Below are 26,499 nucleotides of genomic sequence, written 5' to 3'. Positions count from 1 at the left end.
CCACATATTCCGGTCCACCCTCCCTGCAGGCACTGCCAATTATGCCCGCTAGATGCCACACGAGGAGTTTAGAATCTCGGCGCTGGTGTGCTAGCAGAATATCCCCTGGGCGCCTATTTTTTTATTTTTTTATCACAGGGGAGTCTAAGAGAAAAAAAAGGTTAAGAGCCCTCAGTTTAAGGGATGTTGAACTTCCTCACTTAATGAACCTAAAGTTCAGTTACAAAAACAGAACAAGATGGAGCCAGTTTATTTAAATATCATAATATTTATTGCAGATTATGAATGTTTTTGTGCTCCAGGTTTTGTGCTTCTCCACCCAAGTTATGCATGTTTGTGCATTTGTCTTTAATATGAAATGACTCTAAATATCAGTCCTACCATAAATGCACTATATATCCAAAAGTACTTGGACATGAGCTTGTTGGATATCCAATTCAAAAACAAATGGTATTAAAATAAAGTGACCTCTATGTGATTTTTCAGTTATAACAACAGTCGCTATTCTGAGAAGGTTTCTGTGGGATGTCTGTGGGAATTTGTGCCCATTTAGTCAAAAGACAAAAGCGTTTGTATGGCAGGCACTGATGTTGGTTGAGAAAGGCTCAACTGACCTGTTCATTGGGGCTGAGGTCAGGGCTCTGTGTTGGTCACTCAAGATTCTTTAAATTGAGCTTTTCTCCATGTCTTTATTGAGCTTGCTTTGTGCACAGGGGCACAATCATGTTGGAACAGGAAATGACCTTCCCTAAACTGTTGCAGCAAAGTTAAAAGCATATCATTTCCTTTATATAATCGATTTATTACACCTGATAGCAATTGTGGCTGAAAAACCCAATACTTTTAACAATATAGTGTACCTATCTTATAAAGCTCAAAGATACAATTTTAGGCTGAAACAAAACAACCAGAGATTTCTGTGAAAAACCTAAAATGAGCAAAGTATGATCAAAAATCTAGAAAACCTTCACATGACTGCAGTCATAAATCTTAAAGGTGGTCAAATGTTATTAAGCCAACAGCAATAACTATTCATGAGGGTTAATATAAGAGTTGGATACTATTGTTTATTAAATACATAAAATAATATTTTTAATGATCTTAAGCACTCAGTGTGATAATTAAAATCAGAAAATAGCCATTACTTTTTCACCACATGGTACATAAACCGATTAAATCCTGTGTGTAGTACGGTGTTTGTATGCAGTGCTCAGAATAAATGAATTCTTGTGTAGCAGATAAAACAGAAGTGTTCAGAGCGCTGATGTGAGATCGTGAGATCCATCCTGACTCGTGTGTGGACAGAGAGGTGACAGTTACTCACATTTTCACTTTGCTGTTAACACTGAGACGACTTCCTCTTTACTGAAATGCAGAAAGAGGTACTTGTGTTTTCAGACCTAAAAATAAAACCATTTTAGTGGAAAACAAAATACACAGTTCCTAATACAAAGCTAAAAAAAATCCAGTATTCTGAATTAAACATATTCATGTTCCTCCTAAAACCTGGTCTGTAGAATTTTCTTATCTTCAGCTTTGCTGTGCATGTCCAGACTGGTTCTTAAAAATGGTTTGTTCTGTATTTGCTCTGTAATTCTGTTTTGTTAGGAATATACAGTGTGCACACTTGCAGGCAGCACGTTGGCACAAGCTGGTAATGTGGATGCCATACGACAGCATGAAGCTTGGCTTCAGTCCCAGAGCTTCTATATGATCTACCTGTGCTGGCAAATTCCTAAAGCAGTCACAAGATGAACTGGTTGCTTAAAATTGCCCTGAATATACTGTACACTGAAAAAGTATTCAGATTCGTTGACTTTTTGCACACTCAATTGTGTTGTTTGTTAATTATAAAGATAATAAATTTTATGAAATATTAATGAATTCGTTAAAAAAAACAACTAAAAACTCATGTTTTCTCTCCAATTTGTGTATGGAGTGTGGACTGCTGGGTAGAAATAGCATTTATATCCATTCAAAATCCAACTCACAACACAATAAAGTGTGCAATGTTAATTAAATAATTCATTGTCTGCTTTGCCACTTTAAACTGGTCTGGGTCATGTTGGGTCTGATTCATTGTCCATCACATGTCACACACACACACTTAGGCCAGATTTTAGTAGTTTGAATGAACCTGACTGCATGTCTTTGGGTTTGTGTGAGGAAACCGGAGCACCCGGATGAAACCCACGCAAACACTAGGAGAACATGCAAACTCGACACATAAAGGATCCTGGCCACTCAGTGCTACCCACTGGACCCCTGTACTGACCTGTGCAAAAATTCATGGGTTTGAATACGTTCTGAATTCACTGTAGGTAAGTGAGTCAGCACTAATAATTCACAAATCATCAGTTTGAGGCAGAAAGATCTACTGCTGCTGCTGCGATAATCTTATTTGTGGGGAATCGGCATTCATTGTAATCAGTTTATGTAGATGTAAATATGGAAAACTGATGTGAGGCTGTAAAAGCAGTTTACTTTAATTCATTCATTTCTTTGTTTTCAGTAATCAATTCATCAGGGTTGTTGTGGTTTGGGCCACAATATGAGTGGTTACATAAACGTTTTTTCTTAATAAATAAGATGATTATTTCAAAACTGATTTTCCTTTTGTTTTGTTTCTTGTGCATTCTACATTCTGTATGTGGACCTAAACGTGCTAGTGTATAAATAAATGTAGTATGGACATGAATATTACTTAATGTCTTAATTCTACCTTAAAATCACCATGACCAGACGTGTTATTTAGCTCATGCGGAACTTGTGATGAATGTATACTTTACAAATGATCAATTTTACTTCTTGATACACTTTTGGAATCCCAAACTTCAACTGCTACACCTGCCATGCATTTTTAAAGGCTTCTTGTATTGATATTTGACAATAGGAACCTCTTGGTGCAAATAGAAATGTGTAGTGGTTATATTTCTTTCACACATACACACACACACACACACACACACACACACACACACACACACACACACACACACACACCCTTCCTGACCCCTGATTCAGACTGGAAGATCTGTTTATTTCTAATGTCAGGGAAGCCCACGGTGAGACTCTGCATATTAAAGAATATTGCCATCCATGTAACTCTTCCCCTCAGCTACTGTTTGATGATCTGCAATGCAGTGCCAGGGTCTCAAATACCTCTCTCTCCTCCCCTCCCATTCTCTCCCTCTCTCTCTTTGCAGTATCCTATAGTAAGCCCCCCGTGAGTGATTCTGCAGATGGGAGACCCAGCCTCAAGCGTCCCATAGTCCTGGCCATCCAACAGTCAGTGTTACACCTCCCCCTACAGTGATGAAACAACAGTACAGCTACAATATTTACACAGCCACATCATACAACCTAATCCAAAACACAAAGGCAAGTTAATATCTGAATGGCTAAAAATAAACAAACTGTATATTTTAATATATTCTATTTTCTAGTCATGTCAGGATCTAAAACATGCGATTCATACCTTTAATGTCAAACACAGTCATGGACAATTTAGTAACTCCAATTCACCTCACTTGCATGTTTTTGGACTGTGGGAGGAAACTGGAGCTCCCGGAGGAAACCCACACAGACACGGTGCAAACATGCAAACTCCACACAGAAAGAACCCAGACCGTCCCACCTGGAGATCGAACCCAGGACCTTCTTGCTGTGAGGCGACTGTGCCACCCGCTTGATTATGTAAAAATAAAAAACAACAACTTCAAAGCAGTCAAAATGTTATCATTAATCTTGTGCAAGTATACAGTAATTGAGACCTGCAGGACATGATGTTACTCTTGTTATTGATGTTCCAAGAATTATTAAGTTAAAATGTACAAACATTTCCAGCCTGAACTGTAAATGATTTATTAGTAGTACTTACAGTACTTCTTGTTAATGTTTATTACTTATTAATAAGTAATACACTTAAACTATTAATATAGTACTGCTTGTTTTCAATAATTATTAAAGGTAAATAATTAGTGCTTAAATCACAAAGTCTTAAGCCAGCAGAATCGCAGGGGATTGTTTTTCCTGTGCAGTGGGCAGCAGTGTGTCTGACCCCTCTCTGCACCAACTGAATGTTTGACTGTTTTATTTGGGTGACATGACAGACGTCATGGAAACAGAAACAGAGAGCAACCTGATTGGTAGAAAGGCTGGGACCACTCATTGTCAACCACATGAATAAAATGCTGAGTGGACCCTTTTTTAAAGCCCCCCCACCACCACACCCACACCCCATCTCATGGAGTTCATGGCTTCCTATTATGCAGCAGATTAGTTTTTTCCATCCTGTGTGAACTTTCTAGCGAGAGAGTAAAAACAAACTCCATGAGGCTCATTTATGTACCCTAGCAGGGACGAAGGGGGCATAACGTAACAAATGTGTGGGGTCAGTTGGTAAGGACTGCTTTCCATGTTTTTATACAGGTTGTGATGGATGTATGTTTGATTAATAGGGTTAACAGGTGAAAATATGAATTTGGCTTTAATTATGGGTACAAATTGAGAGTTGATTTGGGTTTAACTAAGGTCAGAGTTTATCGAGTATTTTTATAGAGTTGATTATTATTAAGGTAAGTGCATTTTACTATATTATGTATTTTTACATGGTTGATGCTAGTTTGTCTTTTGTTTTCTTTTATTATTATTATTTATTATTTATTATTTATTACTATTTTATTCTGTAGTAAGAAACACTGATGTAAATCTAAGTGATTTTTAATTGTGACAGATCTTACATTTACATTTTCGGCATTTAGCAGACGCTTTTATTCAAAGCAACTTACAGTACTGTGACAGTAAACTGTCTAAGCAATTGAGGGTTAAGGGCCTTGCTCAAGGACCCAACAGTGGCCACCTGGCAGTGTAGTGGCTTTATCCAGCGACATTTCGATTACTAGTCCTGTACCTTAACCGCTATGCTACAACTGCCCAAGATCTTTATTCTATAATTATCTAGTAAATGCAAGAGGAATAAAGAAAATAAAAAGATTAACATTTAGCATCTGACAGAGACTTATTGTACCATCATGTGGATTTTGTTCAAATGTCCTAAAGTATGTGACATGTTTAGCTCTTTCTAGGTGGGATATATGCTGCCAGATATTAATACATGGGGCAGTAGGAGGCATTTGTGTTAGGACAAGATCTGAAAAAGCTAAAGCGCTAAGCTATAAAGAATATCTACATGGTTTAAAGAGGATGTCACTAAAAAGTCTGTTTACTAGAGACACCATTTGAGACACCATTAGCTGACTAATTTGTTGCAAATATATAAAAAAGAAAATGTGACCAATGGCTCTCACTTTTCTCCATGTACATACACACACAATCACCTCAGGGAGAAAAAAATTGACATCCATGAGCTCGACCTGACCCTCATTCACAGAACATTAACTAAAAGTTAGAATCAGCCTATGTTAAAAGACAGTAAACAGTGTTGCTCAGAGTACATTTAGCTGCACGCCTGGGGTAGCTGTGGGAACAACAATGGTACCAGCGAGTCCCAAACAGTCTAAACGTTGCTAGATCTCTCTTTGGCTAGTCAGACCAAAAATAGCTGAACAATTGGATATTATATTTTCCATCATGCTTATCAGTCAGCATTTGGTGAAGCTGAGGACAGGAGCATGCATCTGAAAATGTAGTTCCATGGTTTCATTTGCTAGATGAGTAAGTGCTGTGAATACATGAGAGCTCAGGTGCAGGTTATCAGGAGGTTAAGATTTTACCTATAGTGCTTTGCTAAGGACGGTTGCTGGCTAAGTATTGTTTTAATAAAACAGGGCAGTTGTAGCCTAGCTGTTATGGTACTGGTCCAGTAATCAGAAGATTGCTAGTTCAAACCTCACCACTGCCAGGTTGCCACTGTGTGGCCCTTGAGCAAGGCCCTTAACACTCAATTGCTTAGACTGTGTACTGTAAGTCACTTTGGATAAAAGATTCTGCTAAACGCTAAAAAGGTACATGTAAATAAAATATCTTTGGACTGTGGTTTGTTTGTTTGTTTATTAGGATTTTAACTTCATGTTTTACACTTTGGTTACATTCATGACAGGAACGGTAGTTACTGGTTACACAAGGTTTATCAGATCAGGTTATATCAAACACAACTGAACAATTTAGTATCTCCAGTTTACCTCACTTGCATGTCTTTGGACTGTGGGAGGAAACCGGAGCACCCAGAGGAAACCCACACGGACACGGGGAGAACACGCAAACTCTACACAGAAAGGACCCGTACCGCCCCACCTGGGGATCGAACCCAGGACCTTCTTGCTGTCAGGCGACAGTGCTACCCTTTTAGCCACCATACCTCCCTTGGACTGTGGTAGTGGCACAAGAATACTAGTCTGTTATATGAAAAAAATCTGTTGATTTGAAAGAATAATAACTTTAAAAGCATAAAGAACCAAAATAATTGGGGTAATATTATTCAGACACTGTAAATGTGTAATATGTTGTAAAACTATGTGCATCTTGAGCTCCTACATGCAAACTTTCCTTCTGTGAACACGGTTTTATCCAAAAATGCTTCTAATTTGCTTTAAAAAGTGTTTTTTTAATTATAATTTTATTTATTAATTTATTAATATTCTTTATTATTAGTCTTGGAGCATGTTCATGAACATTTCACTTGTGGATTTTCAAACTAACTGTACTGTGAGGGGTGTTTAAGGTGTTAAATATGGATAAATACTGAATTTATGGGTCCCCCCAGTGGCTAGGTTCATGTAACGCCATACATACATATATAGGTTTTTTTTTTTTTTTAAAGAAGCGAAGATTTGTTTTGCATATCTAAAACAAATCATAAAAAAGTACTTTTCTAGATGAAAGAAAAATACAATTATAATGAATCTGAAGTGGGGCGGCATGGTGGCACAGCAAGAAGGTCCTGGGTTCGATCCCCACGCAGTCAGGTTAACTGGAGACACTGAATTGTCCTAGGTGAATGGATGTGTGTGTGTGTGTGTGTGTGTGTGTCTGCCCTGCGATGGACTGGCGCCCCATCCAGGGTGTTACTGTGTGCCTTGCGCCCATTGAAAAGCTGGGATAGGCTCCAGCACCCCCCGTGACCCTAATTGGATAAGAGGTTAAGAAAGTGAGTGAGTGAGTGAATCTGAGGTGGATGTGTATGCAAGTAGTACTGTATACTGATAACAAAAGTGATTGAATTCTTGTTTCTCACTGTATCTTCTCATGAAAACCTCTGGTCTACCACAGTCTCTGTAAACAGGAGAACTGCGAACAATCCACCAATCAGAAAGAAGCATCTCTACCAAACTCTTACCTCTAAAAGCTACCTCTGTTAGACTAGTGATCAGGCACTTTAGCCTAGGCCTTTACCCTAAAACCAACTGTTTTCATTTCCTTCCAACACAATGGCAGACCTATCAAGCATTTTCTGTTCAAGGTTTCCCAAGGGGGCGCTACTGAGGAGCTGGCTTACGAAGTCTCGACCCAGGCTGCTGCTGCTCATCGCTGGCTTGAAGAAGCCTCAGGTCACCCTTATGAGAAGGAAAAGAATGAAGCGCACAAAAGTAGCGAAGGCCACGTAAGCGGTAAATATGGCTGTTTATGACCGTCAGTGAAAACCAAGAAACACTGGGGTACTTTATACAGCCTACACATTTAAAACCATTCAAATCGTAAGGATGGTTTTGGTACAATTGGGACAAAGCAAGATAAAGTAGGATTTTGTTTGTGGAACTGCATCATTCATAGTTTTTAAGTAAGGCTAAGAATAATGATAATTTACATTAATACACTATGAATGTCTGATAGAGATCACACACCCATGCTTTACAGCCAGTAGTTCATAAGAGAATTCTAGCTGGGTGAAAGCAATGACAGAATAATAAGCAATGACAGAATAATGACAGAATAAGTTGGCTTAATATTAGAAGAAACACATCATCCCTTACTACTCTAAAATGTTAGATGTAGCAGGTGGATGGTTTTAAACATGGTTTTGTATAAGAAAAAAGATGTTACCAAATGTCCAACCCTTAGGACTTGACCACTGTGCAGTATCAATGACTGGCAGCAACTTATGTAACATGTGTGTGCAGTTCTAAAAGCCCTCAGATGGACCCAGCTTGATTTGATTAAGGTATAATAACCTGGATTGTACTTACGAAATGACAAGTTGTTCCTTAAATTTATTCTGTGCATGCTTCTGGACCAAAACGTTGATGATGCAGGTTTTAGGGCTGGCATAAACGATCATGTGCACAAGCTGTCCATAAATAAATCATTCGTCCATATCCACACAAAATCGCTGAATGAGCATTGAACCAAGTGAGATAGGGAACTCAAATTTGCCATTTGAGTTCCCTATCTCAAACCCTATTAAATGAGAGAGTTGGAAAGGAGAGATTCTGTTTTGCTCTGTATTCGGATCTAGAATTGTATTAGCCTAGGTTTTGTTCTGTTGGAGGAAGAGTGGTAACACATTCAGGGGTGCCAATAACCAGGATGTAGTTTTGTTTATAACTATAACTTTATATAAGTGTTTTTAATTTATTTTTAAAAATATTTCTGACCTGCAAATTCTGGAGCCGACAGAGTAGATGTGCCTTTTAAAATAGTAAATTAAGCGTAAATAAAAAAACCTGGCATTATGTATCACGTCTCACGTTTTATTTCTTTTGCAGAGTATGTAGTCGTACGCTACACTTTACTTGACCCATCTGCCCAGATAGCAGAGCTGCTTGCTGTAGAAATGGAAGAAACCCCAGACACAGAGGAACTACTTTCTCAACCTGTCTCATCTCAACGAACTAAACCCCGTCACGTACCACAGAGGGAATCAAAGCTTGTCTCGAAAGCAAGTGACCCCCTTTCCACAGAGGTCCAGACCCCCTGACCAGGAGCTGGACCCAACTTTGTTTTATCTGTGCACCCATCCTGTTTAAAAATACACCTCAGTTATGGTTCACGAGTGTGACTGTACATTCTTCTTCACTTCGGTTGAACAGAAATGCTTTTTATTCCTTTGCTGTCTGTTTAGAGTTTTTGATTTGTTAAGGGTGACCGTGTGCGAGAGAGGTAAAGAAGTGAAGATATTCCAGCCAAGTGACTTGGAGATGAAACAAGGCAGAAATGAAACATAAATAAAACAAATAAGGTGTTGGATAAAACACAGATTAGATAGTGTTATGGACAGTCTCCTATTGCAATAAGGCCTTGGGATAAGTTATTGCTTACTGTGTGAGGCGTAAACAGGTGGCTTTTTTTAAATGTGGAACTGCTGACATATGCAAGTTCGAATCTCAGCTCTGCTACCAGCAGGCAGGGCGCCAGAGGGGATTCCTCATAAATGCTCCAATTATGACCTCTGTACAGAGACGAAGGATAATGGAGATCGGTGCATGACCCTCTGTGTGCGATACGGATCTCCATATGAACTCACCTCGTGCAGGTAAAAAGAAGCAGTCGGCTACTGCATACACCGATCAGGCATAACATTATGACCACCTTCCTAATATTGTGTTGGTCCCCCTTTTGCTGCCAAAACAGCCCTGACCCGTCGAGGCATGGAGTCAAAAACCTTTCTATCAGAACCAGCATTAACTTCTTCAGCAATCTGAGCTACAGTAGCTCGTCTGTTGGATCGGACCAGACGGGCCAGCCTTCGCTCCCCACATGCATTAATGAGCCCATTCATCTAGCCATCACAATTTGGCCCTTGACAAACTCAAACACATCAACTTTGAGGATAAAATGTTCACTTGCTGCCTAATATATCCCACCTACTAACAGGTGACATGATGAAGAGATAATCAGTGTTATTCACTTCACCTGTCAGTGGTCATAATGTTATGCCTCGTTGGTGTACATGTTGGAGGTCAGGAGTGAGGGTCAGCAGCAGCAGAGAAAGCAAAGTGTGTTTGGGCAATTGGATATGACTAGTTTGGGAGGGAAATTGGGGGAAAATCCAAAGCTCAGACTTATTTTACTGCCTGAAAGCTTGCAAGTCAAATGAAAAAGGTTATACTGTTTAAATCATAACAATGAATTTACTTTGAATGAAATAATTAGAATTTTGTCTTTTATGTTTATATTGTCTTTAATCTATAAAGCAGACATGACATTTTTTGCAGTTATCAGGTGTCTTCTTTTAGATCTCTAAGTAAAGATTAAGATTCAAAAAATCTTAAAAATTAAACCAAATATTTTATTGTTTTTTCTCCATATTCTTTCTATTGCTTTCAATTCAGCTTTTTATTTACAATTACAGACAATTAGTAAACCAAGACTACTGCTTAGTCTCTTCTATTACACAGAATTCACATTTGCATAGCAAATTAAATTAATAATCAAATAAATTACACTCCCACTTACCAAAAAATTGTAACCTTATATTCCTTCAGGTTTGATTTGGCAAAGTACAGCTACAGCCGTTTGACTCATTATTAGGACTGTTAATAAACTTTCAAGTAAATTAATAAAGAATTGCCTTTTGATGCCAGAATTTTGTTCCTAATGAGAATAATCTGGAGAAACTGGAGGTAGGAATTAAATCTTACTAGGGAGTCCAAACTGTAATTCTAAACCTCTGCCAGCTGAAGGCAGAGCCTAACGCATGAGCACAGCATGAGTTCTTAATCACTTCTCACTGTAGGATGTTTAATAAACACACTACCACTGGTACAGTAACACACAGTGTAGCTTATCTGATGAAATTTGGGTTAAAAGTAGTGTCAAAAAAGTGGTTGCAGAGAAGGAAAACACTCTGGATAAGGAGCCAATCCATCACAATCACTCATTCACACAAACCTAGAGGCAGTTTAGAAGAGCCAATCCACTTTCTGCATGTTTTTGAGAGACAGCATACATGTACATATCCTAAAAGATAATAATTTCAGAGGCAGGGATTGACCAATGGTCTCCTGGACCATACTGCTGTGTGGCATCTACTTTACCAGCTGTGCCACCATGCCATTCCATTTCTTTATCATATATCTAACAATGAAGGCTCAAGTATAGCAATTTTACATTACATTGTTTTTGTAGACGTTCCTGAACACAGTGAACATCTCTATCGACGCCACACAGGGAACAGTTTCATTTCCCAGCTGGTGTAGATCTGAACTGGTCAATTCTCAGAGTAACACTGTGAGACCGGGGAATGTAGAACCAACTGGGTGATGAACTGAAAAGTTCAGTTTCAGTCAGTTTGCTGCTGGTGACGGTGGTGTTACTTTACAGTGAACTTCTGCTGGATGAGTTTGTACTTCTGTAGCTCTTGCTCTGAAACTGATGGCTGCAGGATGTCCAGGGCTTGGCTGAAATCCTCAGCACAAAGCACAATGCCAGTGTCCTCCGACTCCAGACCTGTAGAATAAACCAAACAGGGAATAAGGGAGAGAAATGCACCAATTTCATTTTTACATTCAATACAACATTAGTGATTCACCCCAACTGTTACTAGATTATGACCTTCACAGGCTGTGTGATGATACACTGGTCAGAAAAATTCAAATCTGGACACCTGACCGTGATCTTGGTAGTGTTTTTGCTTCATATAGGAGTCGGCTGCTGCCTACACAGACACACGATTGGCTGCGTCTGTAGGGGAGACAATGGCTGAAGCCACGACTGGAGACTGCAGACTGGTCTACATGCAATACAGTGCTCGGTGAGACTCCGCCCCTGGTAGGTGAATAGAAGCGATCTGCGACTGTGCATGTTTGAGGGGACACGTGACAGCCTTAGCCCTCCTTGGCAGAGACAAGAGGGGGATAAGCTCCAAAGTGCCACAACTGGATCGGGTGAAAAAGGGCCTGATTGCTTTACATCACTCAGATTAGAGCTAGTCTTTGGTCGCTATGCATGAGGCTGAGGATGCTTTTACCTGTAAATACTGCATTTTATTTTAATATAAAATACAGTATTATGCTTACCATTTAAAAATATAAAATGTCAGTAAAAGTGTGTCTTTGCTAATGAATTAGAGCATTAAACAAAGGCTAATTACAACACCTCAACCTCTTTAACACTGCACATAAAGCTTAATCTTTTAAACTGACCTTGAAGGTTTAAAATAGATAATAAAATGCACTTAAACCTTCACTTATACGCAAAATCTTCCTCTTAACAGCAGACGTCATGGCATCAGAGCAGAGCGCGTAAAGATCGGCCCCTGTCAGCTGAAGTGGGCATCGCTCCACTATTTCTGACAGGCTAACACTGGGCTCCAGCTTAAACCTGCAGGCGAACAAAATAACACCAAAACAACATTTTTTAAAACGCTGTATGAATGCTAAGATAAAATTAGGAAGGATTGTAAAAAGTAGCTTACTTTCGTAATATAGCCTTGAGAACCTGTAGCTTTGACTCCTTGTCTTCATTAATCCCAACATAAACTAATTTATCAAACCTGAAAGAACAAACAAAATCAGTGCAGCTTTTATATCTGACCAGAAAAGCAAAACAATTAAACCAGTTAGATTTAAATCTATCAAAATAAAGAAAGGCTATCAAATTGTTTTAACCTGCCAGGTCTGAGTAAGGATTGGTCCAGTAAATCAGGTCGGTTGGTCGCTCCAATCACAAACACGTCACCGGATGAGTGCAGCCCATCAAGCTCAGCCAGGAGCTGAGAAACAACCCTGTAAGAAACACAACATGCAATTCAGTACCAGACCTCCAATATTATACATTTTAAACCTTTTATTATCTCACTTTTGTGATTTGAACATGCACGAGGAAGAAAGATGCAATTTGTACATTTTTACATGTTTTCTACCACCGTGTTTTTTTTTTTTTGCATTTTCCCCCAGTTCTTCTCCCAGTCTAGTCGTATCCAAGTACCCGATTGCATTACGCTTCCTCTCTACTGATGTTGATCTTCACCCTGCCTAAGGAAAGCCAAGACTGACACACGCCCCTCCGACACGAGTGCAGTACTGACTGCATCTTTTCACCTGCACGAGGCGAGTTCATATATGGATCAGCTTTGTGTATGGAGAGACACACCCTGATCATCGCATTATCCCTCGTCTCTGTACAGGGGATCAATCAGCCAGCAGAGGTCGTAATTACATCAGCTATGAGGAATCCCCATCAGGCACCCCCCTTGAACAACAGCCAATTGTTGTTCGTGTAGGCGCCCAGCCTGTCGGGTGGCAGAGCTGAGTGTTGAACAGACGAGTTCAAAATAATCGAGCTAAATTTTGAGTTTAGCTCTCAGGTAAAGCTTTTCAGATCCTTTCTGTGTGGAGTTTGCATGTTCTCCCCGTGTCTGTGAAGGGCTTCCTCAGGGAGCTCTGATTTCCTCCCACAGTCCAAAGACATGCAAGTGAGGTGAACTGAAGATTCAAAATTTAACTTGAACTGATGAATCATGGGTAACCTGTAACTTTTGGTCCTGTCATTAATGGAACCCAGGTGTAAAACATCACCTTAAAGTCCTAATAAATACATAAAATAAATAAGCTGTACATTTCACAGCTCTGTTAGCCTGAAAGAAACTGGGTTTGACACCCGTGCTTTAAACCTTTTATCCTGTAAGCAGTTTATAATAAATCTGGTTACTGACACAATCTGGTCTAAGAAGCTGTACTCATATATTTGACATGACATAATGAGGTTGGCGGCAGTGAAAATGCTCTGCAGTGTGTTGCATTAGTGTAAAGTTCCACAAGTAACTGACCTGTCCATCACTCCGCCTGAGTCAGCACTGCGCCCGCGGTTAGGAGCCAAAGAGTCCAGCTCGTCGAAGAAGATAATACAGGGAGCAGCACTGCGAGCTTTGCAAAACACTGACACAAACAGGAAAATGGGGGGAAAGAACTTGTTAATTATTTACTTCAATTATTAATTTTTTTTTACATTTGTGATTCTGTTCTGAACTGTTGAGGCATCACTGAATAAAACCATAGAGCTTTATCAAAAGTCCATGTTTAAGTTTGAAGTCTGAGCTGCTTAGCTGGTAAGAACCATCTAGTACACAGGAACAAACTCAAAAGCAAAAGCCTAAACCTTTAACCTAAAAAAATGACCTCAGGTTTCTAGAATTTGCTGGATTCATACAGGTAGAAACAGTAAATATACTGGATGTTCCCCCTATATTTTCTAAGGTGTCAGACAGAGGGATGTAAATTAAGCAAACTTACTGAAAACTCAACCACACAGAGTTCTCAAAAGAATAATAAAACTGCAATTAGAGGGCGCCAGGGTGGCGCAGCGGCCTAACAAGCTAGCACACCACTGTGGAGTGTTGGGATCCACAAGTTTGAATATTAGCAGAGTCTGGCTGTGAGTCTATGCAAACACATCTGACCATGTTTGAGGTGTGAAAGATCAGACAGGGTCTCTTTTCTTCCTGCTGCCTCTGCAATATGCAATCTCTGGGACTAATACGAGTGTCTATGGAAGGGGGGGTGTCACATTGGGGCCTAGCGTGACTCTCCATACACAATAGTGTGGGAACCCTAATCTGGCAATTCGCCTCTCCAGGGTGATTTCCCATATTGTGTGCAGTGATTCCTGTTGGTACCAGAGTCACTGCCACTATGATCAGGGTAAAGTAATAATTGAAAAAGCATTTCCTGTGGTAAGAAGATTTCCAAAATCGCCATCTTACCCTCTCTGATGTTCTCCTCACTCTGGCCAACATACATGTTGATGAGCTCCGGTCCTTTCACACTGGAACATCAAAACTAAATGTTATTCATGGTCATCTGGTCATTAGGGTACAGTGGTGACTGTGTAATTTTAAATAAATTCACTACATTTATTTTTGAGCAATGTTTTAGGGCACTTTTCAACTTGTTACACTGTTTAGTCCAAAAAAAGAATATTTACTGAGGAAACAGTGGGAAGTGGATATGTTAAAAACCCATTAAAAAGCCTTTCATGTATTGGTAAGTGATTATGCAAATCAACCAATCATAAAATATGGAACCAGTAATGAATTACACATGAATGAATAAAAAATAAACAACATAAAGACCTCACTGATTCACACAGCAAAAAAAAAAAACACATATGTTCCCACCTGAGGAAGGTCATGGAGCACTCGGTGGCTACAGCTTTGGCCAGCAGTGTCTTGCCGGTGCCCGGTGGTCCGTACAGCAGCAAACCCGAACGTCTTAAACCCAAAGAGAGCAGCTCTGGATGATCCAGAGGGAGCTGGACGGTGTCCAGGATCTCCTTTTTTACCTGCTGCAGACCTCCCACATCCTGCCACCTCACAGATGGGATCTGTCACGAACAGAACAAACTCCTGAACTACAAATGTGTGTGAGGATACGGCCTGCACAGTGTGTAGATCAAAAAGGCTCTATAATTGGATCTGGAATTTTATATTACATTAACAGAACATGAGACAAAAACAAATGCTAAAATCTGCTTTAGAACATTAATACCATGACTGTGGTTGCATTATTACAACAGTCCATGTAAATAATGATGTATCTGAAAGACAAGTGTTCCAGGGGCAGCTGTAGCCTAGTGGTTAAAGTACTGGACTAGTAAGCATAAAGTTGCTGGTTCAAACCCCACCACTACAAGGTTGCCACTGTTGGGCCCTAGAGCAAGGCCCTTAACCCTTAATTGCTTAGACTGTATACTGTAAGTCACTTTGGATAAAATGCCGTAAATGTAAATAAGCTCAAGGAAAGGAAATGAAAATCGAACCTTGATCATTTTGCCACATCTTTCTCATATTGTCTTTAACCAAGCCTACCTTTGGAGCTCCAATGGCCTGTGAATGAGCCTCCTGCAGGGTCTCCAGTGCTGTGGTAAAGTCGACGGCCGTGATGGTCACACCACACACACACAAGTCGTCCTCCTCCTGAACACTGGCCCCATGTGGGTAACTATACAGCAAACAAGAGAAGATTTAAAGTGGAATCACATAATTCCAATACATTTTAAAGAGGATTATTATTAATATTTTATTCTAATTAGTATTACTGCTGCTTTATGTTTTGGAGATGGGGAATAATGATGATATATCAGTTATAACAAAATATTCTTCTATTCCAAAATTTTCATTCAGTTATTTGTCTAGCTCTGCAGAAAGTTCAGAGTTATAAATCCTTATTTTTCCAGTTGCAATCAGATATTTATTTATTATACTGTATAAGTATGACATGCAAATTTACAGCTATTTGACAGTGATAGCAGGAATAAGCAGAATCTGTGTTCTACCTGAAAAGTCAGGTACTGATATTCGACAAGAAAGCCAGCACCTGTTCTAATTTACAGCAAATGTGTTTAACAGGGTTGAGGTCAGGTCAGGGGTCTGTGCAGGCATAGTCCTGCTAAAACAGCAATATTTCAGGAAGTTGGAGGCATGTGATTAACTTTTTATAATTGATTTTTATACATCTGTTAACCATGGGTGTATCCAAAACACCTAAACTCAAAAAACAGGAGGGAAGCTCACATACTTTTGTCCAGTGTACAGTATATCTAGTGATAGTATATGAGGTGGCATTATATACCATGTGTGCATAATGTAAAGCAAAATGTCCTTGAAAAAACTAAACATGACAAACTCACTAAGTGTTCAGCAGACGCAGATGAGCTGCTTTACCAGCTTCAGTAAGGAGTGCACAGAAATCACCCAGAATAAACCCCTGTAAACACAGAGGTAAACAGTAAACGATGAAGATGACCAGCCGTGTTTAACAGACAGATAAACTATGAATGACCTCCTTACTGCTGTCTGTTTAGCCAGCTTGGCCACATTGACATCTTTGGCTAGAGGAAGCTTCTCACTGAGGCTGGAGAGCAGAGCTTTCCTTTGCTCCTCAGATGGACTCTCTATCACCACCTGGTGCACAAAGGCTGGCATCACATCCGAGGATAAAACCTGCTGACCTTTCACACAGCCGACCACAATAACACTGGAGAGAGTGAGAGAACAAAACCAGTTAGTAATGGTGCTCTGACAGCTGTATATCCAGTGGATTAACGGTGGGTGCAAAACTGCAACAACTGGTGTCTTCGGTTCCCAAACCATCAAAAAGTCTTATTAATAGGATGAACATGCAGGCATCAAAATGTAAATAAGCTTATATTTACAAAATACAATTAAGATTGGTCAGTAAAAACATTAGAAATCATTTATTTAACATTTTTCAGTTTAATAAATAAAGGTTCATCAAAGTTTACACATCACAGGTTCTTATTTTTATGGCATTTTACAAAATGTCCTTTTTCTGAAAATAGAGTCTATGTTTCGAAATGTATTATTCTGAATAATATTTTATGCTCTAAGCTTAAATATGCAGATGTTGCTTTGTTTTTTGTTCTGGCATTTTATCAATTATATTTCTGGTTCTGGTATTTATATCAGTTACCTTGAGTGGACATCAGCTATGAGCTGACAAAGGGTAGAAGCCACTCTCGAGTCTGTTTCAGCGCTGTCTCGCCGCTGACCAAGTACCTGTAGGTTCCTGAGCAAAAGCACACAGGGATGATGGAGCTCAGCTCTTTGGAACACAGCCTTCATCTTGGTCTCACAGGCAGCTGCAGTGTCTGCACATAAAGTCACACAGTCCACCTGCACAAAGACGATAGGAGTAAGCGGGATGTCCAACATGCTCATGGTTAGGTGTCCACATACTTTTCACATACAGTATGTATTGCATTAGGGACAGAAGACAGACCTTTAATAGATGCAGATGAAGTCTTCGACAGGTTGCCTTTATCATGGTGACCTTTCCACTCCCATCAGGACCCATGAGGAGAACAGTACAAGCCCGTTTCAATGCAGCACACCTTTCACATACAGAAAACAAAGTGAAAACCAAACCAAAATTAAAACCTTACTAATATTTTAAAATAAAATACATTTGTATATGTTGAGAACAGAACTACACTCCCACTGTGCAGGAATGCTGACCTTTCTGTGAGGTACGGCTGGATGATTGTACACAACTGCTCGACTGAATCAGAGAGTCCAGGAGGAGAGAGACTCGTCCAAAATGATGAACCAGGTTCTGAGATGGAACATGGTGCCAGGCTATTGGTGGAACCTCTCTGTTAAAGAAATAAAAATAGAAAAAAATACACTACACTTTCTTGTTTAAGAAGGCAAGACCATTTTAGGTAAGGGGACATTACAGAATGTGATTACAGAATTAATCCTGAACTGGTCATCCCAGTCACCTGACTAACACCATATTAAATCTGTGAGGTGATATGAAAAACGGGGTCCACCAGATATTATATAGCCTGTAGAATCTGGACAGCTTTCTTATTAAGGAGTGCTCTAATATTCTTTGGTCTGAATTGTACAACCCCGAATCAGAAAAAGTTGGGACAGTATGGAAAATGAAATATAGAAAGTATGAACCCGAGATATTTCATGTTTGGTCTGGTCAACTACATTTTGTTCGTTAACATACATCCAGTCCTGCATTTCAGGCCTGAAACACATTCCAAAAAAGTTGGAATGGGGGCAGTTCAGGGCTAGTAATAGGGCAAAAAAATAAATAAATAACAATGTTACTTACTAAACAGGTGACTAATTATGAACTGGAACAAAAAGCAGTATCCACAAAAGGCTAAGTTGGGGTTGTACAATCTTGTTAGCTTTTATAGGAAAAGACTAGATTGTACAAGGAACTTTTACAAAGATACATTTAGTCAATTAAAAACTCTGTTTTCTCTCAAAATAAAGCTAACAGAACTCAAAGACATTTCACCCAAGGATTCCAATACATTTCAAGCTGCTGTATGTGTCTTTGTGTCCAGCATTTCTACTACTGATGTAGTACAGTTCAGACTCACCATATACAAAGAAGTGTGATCTGTGTCTGCCAGATACGACTCCACCTCGCGGTCCTCCTCAGAAAAGCCCTTTACCTGCTTTACTTTAAAATACAACACTGGCCATCTGCTGGGAACAGCGTAGGAATACAGGTGGGCAAAAAAAACCACAAAACATTTAGAAATATGCATGACAGACTGCATAGGTAATAGAAATGCAAAACCTCTGAAAAGAGGCACATAATCATCAACATTCATGAACCTTGTGATTCCTTCGGAATTGGCTTCCATGACATCAGGGTGTCCTTGAGATGGGATCCCCATCACACAACCCTGCTGGACAAGCCTGAACAAGAGAGTGAGAAAAACTTAGTAAAAAGATTTAAGATACATAACACATCACATCACTACTAAACCTTTCAGTTCAGAGCTAAGAAAGGTAAGAACCTGGGTGTGCTGAAGTGCTTATAAAGAATGTTGTCAAAGGGTCCGTGGGAGTTGTAGTCTGGAGATATAACGGCTTCGATGTGTAGTTCTTTGGCATACGGAGGTGCAGCAGAACAACATGCGCTGGCAGACAGTTTTGATTCTGTCGGAAATTGTACCTTCCATCTCTGTGAAATAAAAAACAGCTCATGTTATTCCATTATTAAATTTTACTATGGAATAAAACAATACCACAATTTCTCTATAGTGCAGCACACTGGTACAGTGGGTAGTGCTGTCACCTCACAGCAAACAGGACCTGGGTTCAATTCCCTGGTCAGACAGCCAGGGTCCTTTCTGTTTGGAGATTGCATGTTCTCCCATGTCTGTGTGGGTTTACTCCAGGACCTCCGGTTTCCTCCCACAGTCCAAAAACATGCAGTCAAACCAATTGGAGCTACCAGAAATTGCCCTATGTGTAAGTGTGTGTGTGTGTGTGTGTGTGTGTGTGTGTGTGTGTGTGTGTCACCAGACACCAAAAAATACCTAGAGGTCTTGCTGCACATTTATTCTCACCAAAAGTACATATTCTATAAATATACAAACAATATATACATCTACTGTATTTCCTGCAAAACCAAATGGAATAAGACAGTGTCAACAGCAGTCTTTGGTCTATTGGAAAAACCTAGATCAGACACTAGAATTTTGAACATGACTGCAGGAACTCACTTCCATTCAAACACAAAAGCATAAGTTATGTAAATCAGCAATGTTTGGATACATGGCATGCCCTGGCCTGAATTGGCAATTTCTTTCAACCCAAAGGTGTTGGATGGCATCAGATCACCGTGCAGATCGAGTTCTGACTCTCAAAACTGATGCCAAAAAAAAAACCCCTAGACCAGTGGTTCTTAAACTGTGGTAAGAGTACTACTAGAGGTAGAAAAAGGTTAAGAACCACTGTCCATTACCCCATTAAACCCTTTATTATACTCCTAACTGCAAGGTAGTAAAGCACTTCAGAGAGAGCGTCTGTGGGGGTGTATATGTCTGACCTGGCCTAGTATGTAGCTCCTTGTAGACATTTTAAATTAATAATTGTACATTTTTTATCATGCTTTGTTATAAATAATTCTAATATAAATTTTGGCAATATAAGTTTTTATTATTGATAAACTGATTTATGTAAATAAATAAATGAAAAGCTTACCTTTATTTTGACAGCTTTGCTGCCAACTGGTGCTGCTTCTCCATTAGATAAATTAAACCACAGAACAGGTGAGATGTAACCTGTGTTGTCACTGACATCCATGTCTGAGAACCTGTCCATATTAAATGCCACAATTTTGACCAGTCGTCCGTCTCCTCCAACACTGACCCTGGAGCTGCTTTCATTTTCAGAAGGACTCTGTGACCCTTCTGTTCCTGAGAAACCTTTTATCTTCTCTTGTTGACCCAGTGCAGACATGACCCACTCTTTATTAAACAACCCCAGCTTCAGCAACAGGTTCTTGCTCACAAAAATGGCACTGTCTATGTCTACTTTGGCATCTTGTTTTCCTTTTATTGCAAACTTTGCCAAGCTGGAAAGCCTGGCACTCTGAAATACAACCTGGACATCCAGCCTGCACTCCAGGGCTTGAAGAATCTCAGTGATGCCTGAACTAAGCAGGAGTCTGTTGCTTAACAAGGAGCTTCCTGGGCCAAGACTGTTGGCATAGTGGGCGAAATCTGAGACGAACAAGGATTTGTGGGAAAGGTTGATGCCAGAGTCAGTGCCATGGCTATGCCAAAGATCCCTGCAATCAGAGATTACTACAGTAGTGTCTACAGTGATCGTGCCCTGGCTGAGAGGGGTACAATCCAACACCACCAAATCAGAGAGATAATGATACACCTGAGTGGCATCATCAGCAAGTGAAGGGTGGTGGGGCAGGATTAGAAAATCTCCCCTCCTTACAAGCAGAGTCTGGTCAGGACAGGATGCCAACAGAAGCAGGAAGCTAGAGAACTCATCAGAAGATGCCCATCTAAAACTCTGCTTAGTTCTGGCACCGATAATTACCCTGCTCAGGGGCAGAGGTTTAAACATACGTACAGTTCCAGATGTTTCTTCAGTTAGAGCATAGTGATTGAGAAAGCTTTTACTCACATACACTATCACAGAGCTGCTGCTACTGTTACTACTGACCACAGTGCAGCCGGACAGCTCCTCCTCACCTGTAATCCTGGCACACACCAAAATATCCGACTTTATAGAGTGTTGAGCTTCCACACATGATAATAACAACACACAGGAGACTTCAGTACTGTCAGAAAAGATCCGATCGAACTGTGGCTTACACACGGCCGCCTGTAAAGGGTGTAAATGAGCTGGAAACTGTTCCAGGCAAAACAACTTCGTAGGGACCGCCATGCTGAAATAGTGCGCATGCGTATTATAACGCCGAACAAGTCAGAGAGGCTATGGCTAGCCATAGTGCTCAAAATGTGTTGAAATCATGGTAGCTCAAAAGCTAACTCCACACCGCCGATAAAAGTGCACAAACCTCGATTTTTTTCCCTAATTTGTGACCTAAATGTGTGTTTTCTATGACCGTGTGAACAGCAAAATCACAAATATTCAAACACTGTTTTTTGTTAGTTTCTCTAGAATGTGTGGAAATGTTTACTTCACATTTTCACATGTTAATATATAAACAAAACAGTATGTATCAAGCATAAAGAGGCATGTTTAAATAAATACACACCTTAACTCTCTTATTTATTTATGTATTTGTTTGTTTATTTATTTTGCTGTCAAATGGGAGTTGCCACAGGTGACTCCACAGTTTTCCCCAGGATGCCTTTCCTGATGTAACCCTCCTTATTGTTATCCGGGCTTGGGACCTGCACTAAGAGCACAGTGACAAGTGCACCTCTCAAGAACTAGGCTGTTTACACCCCCACCCCTTTCCCTGGCAGACAATCTTGTCTGTGTAGATGCCCTACCGACTGATAGCACTAATAGCCTTTGAACCCCAGATCTCAGCGGTAGTGGGGTAACATATTCAACCACTTGTTTATGCTTATATCATGTTTACTTTCATAAATCAAATGACATTGTGTAAACATTTTAGGTGATTATATGCACTGTTAAATAAAATAGCTTTAAAGTTAGTTTTTTTGCTTGTTTGTTTCTCTTTTTTAAGCTGTACAAAACGTTCATTATATAATTTTTATATACTCTTTTTTATATGTTTTATATACTCAATTTTTATATACTGAAAAACTACTTGGTGGGCAAATGTGCTCATTTTGACTGTTGTTGTTGTTCATATACATGTACATACAGTGTATCACAAAAGTGAGTACACCCCTCACATTTCTGCAAATATTTCATTATATCTTTTCATGGGACAACACTATAGACATGAAACTTGGATATAACTTAGAGTAGTCAGTGTACAGCTTGTATAGCAGTGTAGATTTACTGTCTTCTGAAAATAACTCAACACACAGCCATTAATGTCTAAATAGCTGGCAACATAAGTGAGTACACCCCACAGTGAACATGTCCAAATTGTGCCCAAAGTGTCAATATTTTGTGTGACCACCATTATTATCCAGCACTGCCTTAACCCTCCTGGGCATGGAATTCACCAGAGCTGCACAGGTTGCTCTGGTTGCACTGGAATCCTCTTCCACTCCTCCATGATGACATCACGGAGCTGGTGGATGTTAGACACCTTGAACTCCTCCACCTTCCCCTTGAGGATGCGCCACAGGTGCTCAATTGGGTTTAGTCCATCACCTTTACCTTCAGCTTCCTCAGCAAGGCAGTTGTCATCTTGGAGGTTGTGTTTGGGGTCGTTATCCTGTTGGAAAACTGCCATGAGGCCCAGTTTTCGAAGGGAGGGGATCATGCTCTGTTTCAGAATGTCACAGTACATGTTGGAATTCATGTTTCCCTCAATGAACTGCAGCTCCCCAGTGCCAGCAACACTCATGCAGCCCAAGACCATGATGCTACCACCACCATGCTTGACTGTAGGCAAGATACAGTTGTCTTGGTACTTCTCACCAGGGCGCCGCCACACATGCTGGACACCATCTGAGCCAAACAAGTTTATCTTGGTCTCGTCAGACCACAGGGCATTCCAGTAATCCATGTTATTGGACTGCTTGTCTTCAGCAAACTGTTTGCGGGCTTTCTTGTGCGTCAGCTTCCTTCTGGGATGACGACCATGCAGACCGAGTTGATGCAGTGTGCGGCGTATGGTCTGAGCACTGACAGGCTGACCTCCCACGTCTTCAACCTCTGCAGCAATGCTGGCAGCACTCATGTGTCTATTTTTTAAAGCCAACCTCTGGATATGACACCGAACACGTGGACTCAACTTCTTTGGTCGACCCTGGCGAAGCCTGTTCCGAGTGGAACCTGTCCTGGAAAACCGCTGTATGACCTTGGCCACCATGCTGTAGCTCAGTTTCAGGGTGTTAGCAATCTTCTTATAGCCCAGGCCATCTTTGTGGAAAGCAACAATTCTATTTCTCACATCCTCAGAGAGTTCTTTGCCATGAGGTGCCATGTTGAATATCCAGTGGCCAGTATGAGAGAATTGTACCCAAAACACCAAATTTAACAGCCCTGCTCCCCATTTACACCTGGGACCTTGACACATGACACCAGGGAGGGACAACGACACATTTGGGCACAATTTGGACATGTTCACTGTGGGGTGTACTCACTTATGTTGCAGCTATTTAGACATTAATGGCTGTGTGTTGAGTTATTTTCAGAAGACAGTAAATCTACACTGCTATACAAGCTGTACACTGACTACTCTAAGTTATATCCAAGTTTCATGTCTATAGTGTTGTCCCATGAAAAGATATAATGAAATATTTGCAGAAATGTGAGGGGTGTACTCACTTTTGTGATACACTGTATATGTACATGTATATATAATTGTACAATAATAATTTGTACAATGGGGCCAACAGAATTTTAAGTCAGTCTGTGCTCTGGTTGGCATGAAATCCTGTAATTTTCTATGTACACTAAGACAAAACTTAAATGATCTGAATATTGATGTAAATAGGGCAGCTGTAGCCTAGTGGTTAAGGTACTGGACCAGCAATCCGAAGGTTGGCGGTTCAAACCCTAGGTTGCCACTGTTGGGCCCTTGAGCAAGGCCCTTAACCCTCAATTGCTTAGATTGTACAGTATACTGTCACAACTGTAAGTCGCTTTGGATAAAAGCGTCTGCTAAATGTACAATGTAAATATAATATTTTTCTGTCCCCAGATTGCACAGGGGTACCCAGTTATTTTGTTTGCTTGCTTTGTTGGGTTTTATAGTTTTTTTTTTTAGTTTTTTAGTTGCCAATCATAGATTTCGCCACATGGTGGCAAACATGTCTCTTCATTATAGCCACTCTACAGTACATCTGGCCCCATATTATGTGTCAGGTGTCTCAGCAAAGTGCTGATCCAAGCTCTGCTCCATATCATCTAATCCATTAAGATAAGTGGAAGGCAATAAGTGATCCTACATCATTAAGGTTTTGAACTTCTCTGGTTCTCAGAAACAGAAGTTGAGAAGTTTGATGCTGAGTATTATGCACTGCAGAAGGTCAGCAAGGCTGGACTCCATGTGCTCAGTACAGCCATATAATGTTCAGTACATCATACAATGCCTATTATGGGAACAGCATTGCTGCTAAACCCCTCTGTCTCCAATTTAAAATCCCCAGTGTAATTGCAACTTAGTCCACTGGTCAGTGCTTACACATTTTCAAACACTCTAAAAGTGGTGCCGACCTGCATAACTGCTTAGTGACTTCACTTTCTAAGCTGCTCGGTAATGTTATGCATCAGTAGACAGTGCCGTGCCAGGAGGAAGATAGAGTTATTTCTCACAATACTGTTTTTTAAATAGGCATTTAAAAATAAACAGCTATAATCAGTTTTAAAAACAGGTCAGTATTTGTATAAGCATTAACAGAGTCGTGCTATGCTGCTCAGTGAGCATTGCAGTCGCATTTAAACAGCCAGCAGATGCTGCAATTGCAGCAGCAATGAGGAACTCCATTGATCTTCTGACCAGGTCAACAGCACAGACAGGATTCAAACTTGAGAGCCAGAGATCCTAGCGTTGGTCTATTATTTGTTACAGATAAAGCATTTCTTCACATTTCTTCTTTACCATCAGTTCAAATGAAAATAAATGACTTGTTAGGACATCGTCAAGTATCTTTGGACCATTTAGATAGAGTGAAAGATTTAATTGATGGCTGGTTCTTGTCCCGGATGCCCTCTTGTCCAGTGCTTCTGTAATGAAATTATACAAGTGGGTCAAAGATTCATCCTGTGTTTTTTTAAGCTCTGACATCAACTACAGACCCATCCTGCTATTCCTTCCCATCTCATCGTCCTACTATTTTGCTTCCCAGAATGCACCAGAACAAGTGCAGCAGCTGCTTCCTACTGGACTAAACAAAAGGATACGAGGAAAGACTAACAGATATGAAAGGAAGAGGCCAAAGGAAATCCTGGTTGCTGAAAATACTTATCTCTTGAGGCGAAGAGTTCCACTACCCCATCAAACTATAAAAAACTTTTATAACTTTATAATTTACATAATTTGCTCTTATAATAATTCCTCCACATTGCTGTTAGTGTCATTAAAGTCTGTTATCTGTCTTAATGGCTTCACTATAAGAAAGCATGTAATGAACTGATTGCTCTCTGCCAGGTCAGTAATGCAAACTGAACATGTGGTGGTACGTACACAGGGTTGGTCAGTCAACGAATACAATCAATAGTGATTTTTATTAAGAAAATCTGAAATAAATATTCAGTTCTTGACATGTTTTGAATATCAATCTATTCATCTATTCATAAAGGATTTTGCAATTGGTGTAGACTGATTAAGTTAATGTCTAACTGGTGTGCTGAATAATGTGACAGTTTCTTTTACTATTAAAGCATGAGCGGGGGGAGAAAATAATTCATTAAGTGACAAGCTGCAACAAGAAACTGTGATATAGCTTCATAGTTAGGAGTAGGCACCATGTGGATCCAGAATTATTGACTTAATAGTGCTGCCTTTGAACACAAAACCCACACACACACTTATGTTGTACAGGTCAATGTCACTGGCCTTTGCAGTATGTTTATTTTTATTTATTTTTTGCACATCTCTACTTGGCCTTCCAATAAAATGGGTCCTTTCAAGTCCTTTTGGTTATTGGAATGCAACTACTTGTGTTAGGGCAGTTGTAGCCTAGTGGTTAAGGTACTGGACTAGTAATCAGAAGGTTGCCAGTTCAAGTCTCACCTCA

At 40.0% G+C, this 26,499-nt stretch overlaps 1 protein-coding gene across 1 annotated transcript; it reads right to left on the bottom strand.

Moving 5' to 3' along the window:
* Window positions 1–10,199: 10,199 nt before the first annotated feature.
* On the bottom strand, window positions 10,200–21,586 carry pex6 (peroxisomal biogenesis factor 6). Its single transcript, XM_063012626.1, has 17 exons — window positions 20,381–21,586; window positions 19,189–19,355; window positions 19,004–19,087; window positions 18,763–18,868; window positions 17,873–18,009; window positions 17,637–17,748; window positions 17,328–17,530; window positions 16,685–16,871; window positions 16,525–16,601; window positions 15,704–15,836; window positions 15,014–15,219; window positions 14,600–14,661; window positions 13,667–13,775; window positions 12,507–12,623; window positions 12,314–12,391; window positions 12,080–12,219; window positions 10,200–11,346 (listed from the first exon to the last, which is right to left on the bottom strand). Exons 1-17 carry the CDS (start codon window positions 21,584–21,586, stop codon window positions 11,210–11,212), a joined length of 3,261 nt encoding a protein of 1,086 aa, XP_062868696.1. The 3' UTR covers window positions 10,200–11,209.
* Window positions 21,587–26,499: the final 4,913 nt, after the last annotated feature.

This window comes from Trichomycterus rosablanca, chromosome 17, assembly GCF_030014385.1.
Source record: "Trichomycterus rosablanca isolate fTriRos1 chromosome 17, fTriRos1.hap1, whole genome shotgun sequence".
NCBI lineage: Eukaryota > Metazoa > Chordata > Actinopteri > Siluriformes > Trichomycteridae > Trichomycterus > Trichomycterus rosablanca.
Note: the sequence above shows the minus strand (reverse complement) of the source record. Positions and strands in the feature narration are given on the sequence as shown.

Excerpts from the sequence above, each read along its gene's own strand:
- pex6 (XM_063012626.1), bottom strand. The coding sequence starts at position 21,586 with ATGGCGGTCCCTACGAAGTTGTTTTGCCTGGAACAGTTTCCAGCTCAT. Across the intron at positions 19,356-20,380 it reads GCAAAGCTGTCAAAATAAAG|AGATGGAAGGTACAATTTCC; the intron begins GTAAGCTTTTCA and ends TTTATTTCACAG. Across the intron at positions 18,010-18,762 it reads ATCACACTTCTTTGTATATG|AGAGGTTCCACCAATAGCCT; the intron begins GTGAGTCTGAAC and ends TTTCTTTAACAG.